Source organism: Podarcis tiliguerta, assembly GCF_965153285.1.
Source record: "Podarcis tiliguerta genome assembly, chromosome: 7".
NCBI lineage: Eukaryota > Metazoa > Chordata > Lepidosauria > Squamata > Lacertidae > Podarcis > Podarcis tiliguerta.
This window is the reverse complement of record NC_139540.1, coordinates 48,490,703-48,504,485: the sequence shown is the minus strand read 5'-3', so window position 1 is coordinate 48,504,485 and position 13,783 is coordinate 48,490,703. Positions and strand designations below refer to the sequence as shown.

At 37.9% G+C, this 13,783-nt stretch overlaps 1 protein-coding gene across 4 annotated transcripts in view; it reads right to left on the bottom strand.

The window, feature by feature from the left end:
- The window catches only part of GNAL (G protein subunit alpha L), a 140,489-nt gene that overhangs the window by 63,866 nt on the left and 62,840 nt on the right, over window positions 1–13,783 (bottom strand). For all 4 annotated transcript variants that reach the window (XM_083450164.1, XM_083450162.1, XM_083450163.1 and 1 more), the window contains exons 2-4: window positions 13,624–13,696; window positions 12,751–12,805; window positions 12,477–12,596 (exon numbers count right to left, since the gene is read on the bottom strand). In XM_083450164.1, coding sequence (XP_083306290.1) covers window positions 12,477–12,596; window positions 12,751–12,805; window positions 13,624–13,658 — 210 coding nt within the window. In that variant the 5' untranslated portion in view covers window positions 13,659–13,696. The remainder of the gene's footprint in view (window positions 1–12,476; window positions 12,597–12,750; window positions 12,806–13,623; window positions 13,697–13,783) is intronic.

Sequence of the window (13,783 nt, the reverse complement as noted above, 5' to 3'; positions counted from 1 at the left end):
AGTGCTTCTCTGCTCCAAATTGCCTTCCCAAAAACTGTTTTGCCCTAAGCAGCACTAGTATGCTGCTCATTTACACAGACCACAGTATGCGATGGTTGAACCAGGTCAGTACACAAAGAATTTATTACCAGAAATCAGGTGTATACTTTTATTAACACCTCTTGAAAGATAACCAGCCCTTACTCCAGCTATATAAGCTTAAACCTAAAATGTATTTTCTCAGATTTTAAAGTTTTTCTATTACGTACTCATAGCATGATTAAAGAATCTGTTGTGATTCTGAATATATGTAAGCATCTTTTGTCATCTTAGGTTACTAGTGAACTCAGATTTCATTTAGAAAGCAGGAGAGAGGGAATAATAGAATCATAGAATAATTGAATTGCAGAGTTGGAAGGGACCCTGAAGTTTTAACAAACTGGATATTATCATCTGATTATAATTTTTTCATCTAAAAACAAGCAAACAACCAACCAACCATATTCCTAGGCACCTTCTACAGATAGTTGCTAGGGCACTCCTGGAAGAATGGAGTCCCACAGACAGGGAACAGTAACCAAGAAATCAAATTTTGTGGCTCTCATATTTACTTGACCCAGAGCAGGCACAGCCACAAGACCTCTTTTGAGAGCAAGCTGGGCTGCAAACACAACTAAGAGAACATGCCAGGCTGCTGCTTGTAACAGTCACAGGTCTGTACTTTTTGCTCATTTTCATAAGCAAACAGTTTAGGCAGTAGGCCTGGGAGAAAGGGTGAGTGACACGTGACAGCTGTAATAGAAGACACATAAAGATCCTTCTAATCTTGCCTCTCTCATCCTCTTCCCACTCCCTGAAACACCTGTGTATAGCTGCTGCTAGGCAACCAACCAATGTACTCTTACTGATTCCAGGCTATCCAGAAGCAAAAGGCTATGGATATGCAGAACCTCCACACATTTCGGTTCTCCACCTCTTGCCGGAAGTTGAGGTTTTAGAAAGCAGGAAAGAGGAGAGGAGAGGGAGGATGTGAAAGAGGGGGGGGGGGGAATCACCTGTCTTCCCAGTTGCCTTGACAAAATTGTTTGTTGCTGAATCTAGTTGCCAATCATATCTGTAAAACCGTGGGCACAGGAATTCAATATTGTCAAGGCGTTCCTGAAGCTGTGATGCAACTTACTGTTTTACAACCTAGATAGGATTTGCTCAAGAGGATATCAAGAGTGGTGCATGGCAGCAAGGAGAAGATTGGAAACTTCTGCTTCTGTTTTCAACTAAACACAGTTACTCATATGCCAGAACCTGGACTGACACTGGAGCTTTTCAGTCATGGTTTAGTGACACAAACCAACTTTAAAACATGGGTAATTCTCCTGCCCCCCAACAAAAACCACAGTTAACACTAAAAACAATTCTCAGTTAAGATATAATAAATAACTATGGTTAATTGAAAATAGAAGTGAACACTTTCAATCTCTTCTTCATGGAGGAGAAGGAAGGGCAAAGTGCAGGTTTTGAGTTACAGTCTACATGCAGTCCGTTTCGTATTAGCAAAGTACCTTGTCCTCTTGAGTCAACAGCACTGATAAATCATTTCTGTCCAGCTACTACTATGGATCTGTGGAACCTTAATTAAGCCTGTACTTGAGGCACAGGATCTACTGTAGTATCTAGAGGTTAGTACAATACCAAAAGTCAAGCTGCATATTTATTTTTCTCTGATAATCTAGATGCTATTTAAATAAAAACAAAACAAAACAGCAAAGTGATATTTTGTGCCAACTTGCTAGTTTAGGCTATAGATCTCTCTTCCTACTCCCCTCAATCCAGCATGGATCGGAGCAAAATATATAAATTCCCGTGAAGGACATAATATTGAGAAATGGTGTAATGCACAGGCTTAGAGCAGGAAGTGGGAACTTATATCAGCAGGTAATCCTAACTCAGGCATAGGCAAACTTGGCTCTCCAGATGTTTTGAGACAACAATTTCCATCATCCCTACGGATGATGGGAGTTGTAGTCCCAAAACATCTGGAAGGCCGAGTTTGCCTATGCCTCTCCTAACTTGAGTCAAGTTATGCTCAGACTCCTTCCCCACAAGTTTGGGGCAAATATCACTAACCTCTCTGGGTTTGTTGGAAAGATTAATGAATTAATGGCAATGAAGCACTCTGTACACTAAAAAGTAATTATGATGGGATTTTAGTGTTTGGAGCTAAGCCAGCTAGGTCACATCCTAGACAGCAACTGCAGACAGAATCTTTGCTTTAACACCAGACAGAAAGGCCTTTCCTTTCACATTTAGTGTTTTCATATGAGTGCTTCACCTGCTCAGTGATATAGAATAAAAAACCTGGTCCTAAACAAAATAATTTCAGTGGAAAGAGATGCAATGGAATGAGATTATTAATCTGTGTGGTGGACTATGAACACCCTAACTGTGAACCAGGGGACTGCAGATGGAAAGGATTTTAGCCATCTTCTTGCTTGACATGATGCATTGCAACCGCTGAGCAGTGGGGAACATTTTCCCTACAAAGTGTCACTCACCCATGGAAAAAGTTGCTTAGAAGTCAAAGTCCAAAATATATAACTTTATATGTATAACAGTACCGCTACAAAAAACTGGGTAAAAGTGAGAAAAATTGGAACAATTAAATTGAAAATATACATCTATCTATCTATCTATCTATCTATCTGTCTCTGTCTGTCCGTCCGTCCGTCTGGGGTAACAGCCAATGGTGGGTGGGGTTCAGCCAAAAGTGTGTCAGGTTTACTGCACTACAGGACTGCCTACATTTTTTTTTAAAATGCTGTCTCTCCTAGTGATGTGAACTACTACTAATACAATACAGTGGTACCTCTGGTTGCGAATGGGATCCGTTCCAGAGGCCTGTTCGCAACATGAAAAGAGCGCAACCCGCAGCGGTGCATCTGCGCACGCACGGGTTGCGATTCGCCGCTTCTGCGCATGCGTGTGACATTATTTTGCGCTTCTGCGCATGCGTGAGCAGCAAAACCTGGAAGTAATCCTTTCCGGTACTTCCAGGTTGCCACAGGATGTAACCTGAAAGAACGTAACATGAAGTGGACATAACATGAGGTATGACTGTATGTTTCTTTTTTACAAAGTTCTTTTACAGACTTTTTATGCAAATACATAAAATATAATGGTTTCATATTAAAGAAAATAGAATATGTTTGGATTCACCCTCAAATAAAAGAATTATTAACATTAATTTTAAAAATAAAGAAAATAAACCTTAGATTCATTTGGCTGATATATATTGACTGTGATTGGATGATCATATCTTAGCTTAATAAGCCAATATAAGAACCAGTATTTGTGGAGTGTACATAGCACCTTTGCTTCTTGCTTCGTGAGAGCTGGCAAACAAACCAGGAAGTCTTCCACCAAACTACTGTTTTGTGTTTTGTCCAAAACGGAAAACTATGGCTGATAGCTTTGGAACAAGCCAGGATATAGTTTGAGCATGGCTTAATACCCTGACTTTCAAAACAGAAAACTACAGTTAATGGAATCCTTCCTGGTTAGCTCGTATGAAGGGTGGAGCAAAGGGGCGGCATGTGTGGTTTATTAAGCCACGATCCTACAAAGTACTCTGTTGGGTTTCTCCTTCTGGAGCAAATATGGCAGAGCTTCATGCTCTGGCACCGGGGGGCAGAGAACAGGTGGGGGCGGGGCTGGCACGCGTCCCAGGGTTGTGGCACGCCGCCTGCAGGGGCATGGTGCCCAGCGCAGGTGGGGGGGAACAGACACGATGGCACCCTACCAGGATCGCACTGCCGGGGGCAGTGTGCTCCCCCCGCACTCCTCTTCCTCTGCCAGTGATCCTAGATTTAGCAAACAAATATAACTTGCCAGCAGATACAACTATTCTGAAGAACAAAGAACAGGAAAGGACACCCAGAAATCTAACTTAAGTCTCAGGCTTTGATCTTTTATGCTGTTCCATTAAAATGCACCCAGTAAAGTTATAGAATTCAACCAGTGGAAGTATTTAGGTGAACTCAACTTGTTAATAAATTATTGTTGTAACATAAGTTGCACTTTCTCAAATATTCACTCGTCTAGTTTCTACCTTTGCTTTCCTAAGGTTCATCTTTGGGCAAAATTTGGCCAACATCTGAATCTACATGCTGCTCTCTGCATATAGCTGCTCTTTTTGATAATCTGCTTCAATTACACCTTTTGACATTTCATACTGAGATGATTTTTCCTTTAAAAACATAATCATTAAGGGGGAAAGCTATATATTTTTACAGTCATTCTGTACAGGCTGAAATTCTATACGCAGTTAACTAGGAGACAGCTCCATTGAGACTTACATCTGAGTAGGCATGTAGAGTGGCAGTCTCACAAAACATAGTGGGCTCAGGCATGTATGAACAGGACTGAAATTAAGGTTATTTTTCTAAGTAGTCTTATGAAAATGTGTAGGATAGCACGGAAAAATCAATGCAGTTCTGCACATCCGTCACTTGATCAGATATTAATTAATTGGCACATTTCCACAAATTCAACACCACCACCATTCACATGTATGTTTTGGATCTGGCACATATCACAAAACAAATATTATATGCTGAAAGATAGCTCAGTCAGTATAGCATGAGGCTCTTAATCTAATGGTTTTCAGTTCAAAAGGGGGTTGGACTAGATGACACTTATGGTCCCTTCCAACTCTGAAATTCTATGGTTCTATGTCTTCTATCCCTGTTAAGAAATCGTATAAGGAAAAGAAAACATGGAAAACAATCCTTAATAGTCCATTTAAGACCAAGGAGGAAAACCAAATTTGCTTTATTATCTTTTTTAAAAAAGCAGTTTCCTAAGTCTTTAAAGCTATTTTTATGAGTCAGATCTGTTATTGCAGCAACATTTGTAATGTTTTCAAGCAAAGAGTTTATTCACTAAGTTTGAATCCTCAGTTAAGGATAATGGTTTAAGAATATGCCAGATCAAATTAATCCAAAATTATCTCTGTACAACCTTCATTGTTTTTCTTCAAACATTCTTTGAGATTTTAATTTAAAATTTAACAACTTTTTACCTCCCCAATATACATGAATCATATGAACAAAAACATATAAATGGTCTTAATTACAGTCATACCTTGGATACTGAACGCCCTGGAACTTGGACGTTTTGGCTCCCGAATGCTGCAAACCTGGAAGTGATTGTTCCGGTTTGTGAACGTGCTTTTGGAACCCGAACATCCACCGCAATTTGGTTTTTGAACGTTTTAGAAGTCAAATGGACTTCCGGAATGGATTCCATTCAACTTCCAAGGTACGACAGTATAGAAATATTGAATAATGTGATAAATTTGTTGTTGATTTTGAAATCTCATCTAACATAGTAATCCTGTCCCCTGAATTCACTGACTGGAGGAGGTTAGGATTGGGTGGAGGCTCCTATTTGCCCCTGAAAAAGTGCTCTGTCGGTAGGGAGGTCATGTCTGTTGGAAGCCTCTGCTTGATCCATTTTGGGAGGAGGCTCTAGGATTGAACCTCTTTTACACAGTAAGGATTAATATTAGTTTATAATTGATATTTACATAGCTTGAAGTATGTGACACACAAATGATACCATCTGAAAGCTGTCCTAGGATATAAAAAAACAAATGGCACTAAATGTACAAGAATTTTAAAATTATGTTAATGTTCAGTAATGAAATATCCATTATAAGACAACACTTTATTTCTGGCTGGTATGCAAATAGAAAAATAGAACATTGTCTTAAAATGTGAACCATTTTATGGCTCCAATCCCTAGGCAGTGTAACGCTTGCATCTCTCTTTACCTGTTCCTGCCAGTGAGAGACAGTGTGAAAGGCATGCAGGTTGCTATCTCAGCAACACATAGGGACAAAGTTGTTGAGTGGCTAGCAGCACACTGTGTGGGCCACTGAAGTCAAGATTTCCACCTACACTGGGGCAGTGTTAGAAACTAGAGTAGAAAAGCTAGGAGCCAACTGGCTCCTGGAACCTGGGTTGTGGGCGCCAAAACAGAATGGCTAGTTGCCATGTGGAGGGGGGTGGTCAGCAACACTTTTTATTTATTATTTTGATAAGCATGAACTAATATGCATTTCACATAAGTGACACATTGGTAATATCACATTTTAAACAGAAATTGTTAATACATTTTTTAATTGTTAAGAAATTGTTAATAATTTGGTGTTTACAATAAAAATATTGGTAATTAGTACTATACTTCAGTTTTCAAAACACCCTACTCTTTATTGTTAAATTCCTTAACATACTGCCTATCCTTAACATATACTTTGAGGCTTCAAGGCACATACATTTCAATAATCCTTAAGTGTCAGCCAGGCGCAAAAAATGGCACCCAGACCTTTTGAGGTGCTCGCAAATGGAGAATCTCTAGGCATGAAATACGCCTGGTGCCCTGCTAGTTTCAAACCCTGCACTGGGAGCAGCAATTACTCACTAGCTATGTATTGTATGTCTGTCTATAGGGTATGCATGCTATTTCATTGATTGTATCAGGTCTATGGAATGCCCTCACTGTTGAAATTCAAGAGGCCTCAACTGTATTGGCATTTGGATGGCTCTTGATGATGAACCTGTTTATTTAAGTATCTTCCTGATGCCTTGAACTGGGTCTGGGTTTTACTACTATATTATTATTATTATTATTATTATTATTATTATTATTATTATTATTATTAAATTTTGTAAAAACTCCATCTGAAGATCACAGGGCAGTTCACAACATCAAAATACAAATGAGAACACAAGATACCTAATAAAAACAAGAACAAGAACAAACCAATAATCCCATCCTCCCACAAACACATTCAAAAGGACACGGAATGTTAATCAGCCAAAGGACTGGTTAAAAAGAAATGTTTTCGCCTGGCACCTAAAGATATGTAATGAAGGCGACAGGATTCCACAAGCGGGGAGCCATGGCATAAAAGGCCAATTTTCGTGTTGCCAGCCCCCAGACCTCTCATGGAGGAAGAACACAACGAAGGGCTCAGATGGTGATTGAAAGGTCTGGGTCGGTTCATATGGAGATGTGGTTCTTGAGGTATTGTGGTCCTGGGCCATTTAAGGCTTTATAGGTAAAAATCAGTGCTTTAAATTAGTCCCAGAAACTAATTGGCAACTGGGCAAGGATTGGTGTAATATGCTCAAACTGTCTTGCCCCAGTGAGCAACCTGGATGCTGAATTCTGCACCAGCTGAAATTTCCAAACTATCTTCAGAGGCTGCCCTACGTACAATGTGGTGCAGTAATCTAACCTAGAGATTACCAGAGCATAGACTGAATTAGTTAGGCTATCTCTGTCCAGTCAGAGCTGGTGGAAGGCACACCATGGCACAGTCGCCACTTGAGCCTCAAGCAATAACAATGGATGCAGAAGTACCCGCAAGCTACATAGCCACACCTTCAGAGGGAGTATAACCCAATCAAGAGCAGGCAACCTCCCATCCATCTGGTCTAGGGAACCGCCCACTAGCAGTGCCTCAAACGCATCTGGATTGTGCTTCAGTTTGTTGCTCTATTACTAAGGCAAGAGAAGGGTCCAGCACATCCACTGCCACACCTGCAGATGTAAAGGAGCTGTGTGTCATCAGCATAATGTCAGCATATTGCTAACAGATAAACTACAGATGACCCTAGTCAGCAGTTTCATGTGGATGTTAAAAAGCACAGGGGATAAAATTGCTGCTGATATTTTTGATAAATATGAGTTTTGTAAACTCAGGCATTATGTAATATGTATGTAAATAAATGATACTCCTGGCATGAAGGGCAATGGCTGGCTGTTGGTGCTGGGCCTGTTTTATAAAAACAAAAAGTGAAAAAATAAAGTAATATTTACAGTGAATGTTATGTTTACTCATTAACATTAAAAGGGACAACATGGAGGCATAATTTAAAACTTTTCTGAAAAATCACAGGGCAGGTACTACTCGCAAAAGCAGTACATCATTCTGTATGTTCCAAAGAAAGTTAAAAGATGTTAACAAACCAATCATAGGAATAGTTGCACCCCCTTGAGACTATTTCTGAACAGAACTTTAAGCATGCTTAACTGGTTCTAAAATTTACCTATTAACATTTATATTTTATATGCAGATTAGGAATTCAGGCCACAGTTGTATATGCATTACCTGGGAGTATACCTCATTGAACACAGTGGAACCTACTTGAGTAAACATGCACAGTACTGTAATGCATGTTACCAAGAACATCTCTTAAATGTGGTTCAACTTTCCAAGCACTTGCTGTACACATCCCTACAGATTGAAAATAATTATTTTATGCATGTGCAAACAAATAGTTTTTCTTCTTCTAGACATACACCCTCAATATCTAAAGATAATTATGTACCGACTATGTTTGCAAACAGTGTCAAAATATTTAAAGCTTAATCGTCTTTAACAAGTTGAAACTTACATAACAGACATAATACTAGTTCACAGCTAGTAGCATAATATGCCCTTAATATATTCACTCTGCCACACAAAGGGCAAAACAACCATCAATACAGAATTAAAAATGGCACAGGTCAATTTCTGTTAGCCTAAAAAAATGTCAATCACCACTCTATCCCAAAGGTCCAGATAAACAGTAGAGCTTCTTCTTCCACTCTAAACCTTCCTGCTGTACCTAAATGCACTAATCTAATTAACATTTATTTCTTAACTTGTCCATAATACACTACAAAATCTATACAAAATCTATCCCCAAGCAATGACATAAAATGCTACAACTGCATTTTTTCAAATGTGGTTGACAAACCTGTTATTTCTTTTAATATCGTCATACATCTTTATAAAAAATAATAGAAGAAACTCTAGAATAGGAAACACTCTCCTAGAAAATGCATACCTCAAACTAAGTACATCTTAAAGAACTAAAAACATCAGATAAATCGTTAGCTATACATTAAGAAAAGTTCACAAACACCAGCAACAAAAACTTATAACTCTGTTATAGAGCCAGAACTAATATAATAGAATTTGTTTAGCTTAAAACAGAAATGTAATTGTTATGAAAACAATTATATTGTAATATAATTGTTTTCATAACAACAATAAACGTTGGACATAGTTTAGCGGGATGTCTGCTTTAAATTGTGATGCCTATATGTAACTGAATCCGTAGCATATTTACTTATAATTAAATCTCACTCATTTCAGTGCTGCATGCTTACCAGAGAGTAAGCCACACTAAACTCAATGAGAACTAATCATTCATTAGTATGGGTATGGAGGTTACTGATGGGACTCAAGCGCCCAGATTTGATCCTCCCCGCCGCCCCATCCCAAGTATGTGTATGCAGGCAGGTAGGCAGCACAATAATTCCTCATTGAATGCCCATTCAAAAAAGCTCTGCTTTGCCCCCCCCCCTGACTATTTTTTAAAAAAGGTCTTAAAAGACCTGGATATTTCAGTCTGCTTTTAACTATTTTCTATAGTTTCTATTTTATGGTTATAGTTTTCACTGTTAATTGTATTTTTATTTTGATATGGATTATTTACCGCTGTTTCAGTATTCTGCTGTTTCATGTTTCTGTTTTGTAAACTGCACTGAGAATTGCTTCATACATATGGGAGGAGGGGGAGAAACCACGTATCTGTTGCAGTGTGAGAGGATACTGCCTAATATATGCATCAAAGCAGAGTAAAGCTTCGCCGCCTGTTACAATGTAGGCTAGCTAGAATCTTAAATATGATTTTTCTTCTTCAGAAAGAGAAAAAAAATACTTTATCAAGTTTAAATCACTGCAGAGTACACTTCAAGTCAAGAACACACAAGAGTTATTTTCAGTTGAAAGAAATTTTGGGAAACAAATGCAATTATTTGCTGAGGCATTTCCTCATTTTGGACAGCCATATCCCATTTACCAACTATTACTAAATACAAATTAAATGGATTTAATAAATGATAGATGCCTGACATTTCACTTTATGTCTTTTTAATTTTATTTTTAAAACAAAGCAATTTGGTGTCACAAAAAACCACAATTTTTATCCAACTTTGGAGTTCCTCCATAGAAATCAAGTGCCATTTGTTGTTTGGAAGCCAAGAACCTACTTTAGGGGATCCACGTTGCTTGCAAGTGCACGCTGGGATTCTCCCCCCCCCCCTTTGAAAAGCAGTCTTGCCATTGGTTTCACATGGCTTTTGACACATCTATAATTTTCAGAAATTCTTTGCCATGTAGCATGAGGGAACTCTTGCTTCAGAAAATTCAAGCCATTTTGGTGCCGTTTTGGAACTACTTACAAGAGTGTAGGTGGTATTTAAGTTTTACTCAGAGCAGACCCATTAAATGTGACTAAGTTAGGCCCATTAATTTCAGTATGTCTCCTCAGAGTAAAATTTAGTTGAATACTACCCTATGGGTGGAATTCAACACCACACTATTAGAATAGTTCTGCCACTGCAACCCTGTGCTCTTAGATCCTGAATACTGAACATCTCACACAGTGCTCAAGACAGACAAGAAATTCAAACATTTTAAAAACCATGTAACTTTAAAAAAAGCACTAGTTCTATAGCGGTAACGAGGTGCAACGAATAGAAGATGGCCTTAATGATACCCAAATATGCATAATATCACAGAACAGCAGCTAAAACACTGACTTGTTTTCCCCTAAGCATGATTTCATCTATAATCTGTATCCTTTACAAATTTATTTCATGTGAATACACCCAAGTAAACATATCATAAATAATTTCATTTCCAGGTAATTGATACATCTTGTGCCTTTGCTCTTTTTCAAAGGAAGCCAAAAGCGCCAAAAACAAAACTCTCAGATCAACCCTGATTTCCAAGCTTGGTATGCTTCCAGAAAGGATCCAGCGCCCAACTTGATTTAAAAACAGATCATTGAAAATATTTTTATACTGGAGAAAGGATGACCTTTATGTTTCATGAATGCAGAAGAGAGCTGCATTCTTTACTTGTACAACATCCTGTCTTTTAGACCTAGATCAAGCTTGTCATCTTCTGATGTGGTAATTTTCTTTACAAGGAAACCACATACAAATACCTCACTGTACAAGAGTCATGTAAAATCTCTCTAGATTACCGGTAATTATAACGCATTACAAAGGGATGCAAAAGTTAAGGAAGCAGTAGCTTCACATTTACATCTTTGAAATAAAATTCAACATCATTTAATTTGGTTAAACATTTCAAGCTCATCATTGTTTTATAATTTCTGTCAAATGAGAGCCAACAAACTAACTAACTAACTAACTAACTAACTGTATGCAGGTAGTTTTTTAGATAACTGCATTTGAGACAAATTTATAACTACAACAAAGCCATTCTTCTAAAAATAAAAATCCCAAGTGTTCAAAATGGAAAATGAACCAGTCCAGAGTATCAGGCTCCCATCCTATAAACCCCTACCAGTGGGTAAGTCCCACTGAACTCAGAGTTACTTCTGAGAAGGCATGCACAGGATCACAGTGTTAGAAACAAGCAACGAGGCAGCAGCTGCCTGTCCAAAACGTCTATCTTTAGAATAATCAGAAGATGCTCCATTGTAAGTAGATACAATGAACGACAGGAAGACAACTTCATACTAGAAGCAAAATGAAACATTTTTTTCCTAAGCAATACAGCTACTTACATATAAAAAAAAGAAATGCTAGATACTGTCAGTATTCACAAGCCATGAAGAACAAATGTTTGAATCTTAAGATAAGTTAGCTTAAGAAAAGTTCATATAGGAAAGTTTCTCCGCCTCTCTTTCCTCCTGCAGCTAACTGTTCCCCCAATAAAAGCCTCTCTGGACAGTCAGAAGGCTCTCCTGAATAATATGTGCAGAGACTCACTGGGGGAGGAAGAACTCACCCCAAATCAGGCCTGGCTGCTAAAGTAGGCTAGCTTAAGCATGTTCACAGAAGGAAAGTTGACAGTGTTCAGTAGGGGCCCCTGAATTCCTAGTAGCTTTCAGGAGACATAGGTGGCTGCAATGGTGAGAGGGATAGGAGATGTAGGATGTAAGCCTAAGCAATTTAACTATAAAAGAATGATTATCCAAATATGCCTTAACTGAACATTACTCAAACATGCCACCAGGAAAATACAACCACAAGCAAAATAATAAACAGAGCCATCTCAAATCTGCAAACATTACACTATTTATTCATATTGGTTTTATCTGGTCTCCTGCAATAAATAATACCACAAAGGTGCTGCAAAATTTGTTAATCCAGGAATCTGAAATCCACATAGTCCTTGACTGCTTTTCATTATATAACGCTTCCTCACGAACAGAAAATGCAGCACTATGGGTAGTATTTTTTTCTATACATTTTATACTGTGCCAAACAAAATTATCCAATGATGAAGTCAATAATAATAAATTTATCCCAAAGTGTAAGCCTTCCAAATGGTAAACAAGTCATTCCATGCTTTTTAAACATTGCAAGGGGGAGGAAGAGGGCAGAGTACTTTTAAATCTTACCTGTGTGTAGTCAAAGTCAGAAAGGGGAGCTATACTCTTGATGTAGTCCGCTCGAAATTGGTTTTCTTGGTTGGCCAGTGGAACTGGAGGTATTAAAGTGCTCATTGCTGAAACTATGGTCTAGAATAAGCAAAGAAACAGGACATATTAACAGAGATAAATCACACACAGAATTACTAGGTGATTTAGACTTATCTGAACAACAGGGTCTCCTCTGCAATCACAATCCTAATCACTAAGTATATACATTTAAGAAATTAAAATGTTTTCTTACCACAATTGCATCTTTTACATTTTTCCGAATATCCAGAATTTTCTGTTTCTTTTCTCTGTATGAAATCAAACACAAATCAATTTAGCCAAGTTGTTGTGAGTGTTCACCTGCTACTGAGATGCTGAAGTTCAAATTTTAATAGCTGTTTTTATCCCTAATATTTCATCGTGGAAAATGTAGTGTACACTTTTAATCAAAATAAATTATTTATATTTCTGCCACATGACAAATAACAATGTATAAGCATTTTTTTAAAAGGGGTGGAGGGATTATTTTTAAAAAATGGTTACTTTTACCATGAACTGACTCAAATTCTACATTTCTGAAAATGTCTAATCACAAAATATGGCATTCTCAGAAAAATCTGACATAAATAATACAGTCTACAGACACTTTATAACAAAACACCATCATGTTAAACTGATTTCTTTTTTATTAACTTTAAAAATGGGGATAGTTCAAATATATACTTGACACACACACACACATCTATATTTATATATACATCTACACACACACGACCTAATATATTGTTAATACTCAGGCAATATTTAGCTATTTGCTGTTGTAAGAAGTAGTCGCCATGTTGTTGCTACACAAGGGCCTATTAAACACTGCAGTAGCAACAGTGTAAAATACAGCAGAAGGACCAGGAGAGGAAAAATAAGGAATTCATGCCTCTCTTAATATATATGAGCAGTAATATCCATGCTAATAGGGTAAGTTGATGGAGGTAAATTACCAACAAGCTACATACAAAGTATAAAAAAGATCTGTTAACCAGTTTGGCTTAATGTGTTTCTAATGCATCTTGTTGGGGTTTGTGTGGGGTTTTTTTTTCTCCACCCCCCTCCAAATAAGAAGAATTCTTACTCTGAATTAAATCCATTTACATGCAAGATCCTCATCTGCTTGACAATAGTGCTTTTTCCTGACTCACCAGCTCCTGAAAAAGAAGAAAAATGTGTGATGTATACATTTAGGGGAGGGGAAAATGGGGGAAGACAGAATGGAAGCATCTCTGTTTTCCTAA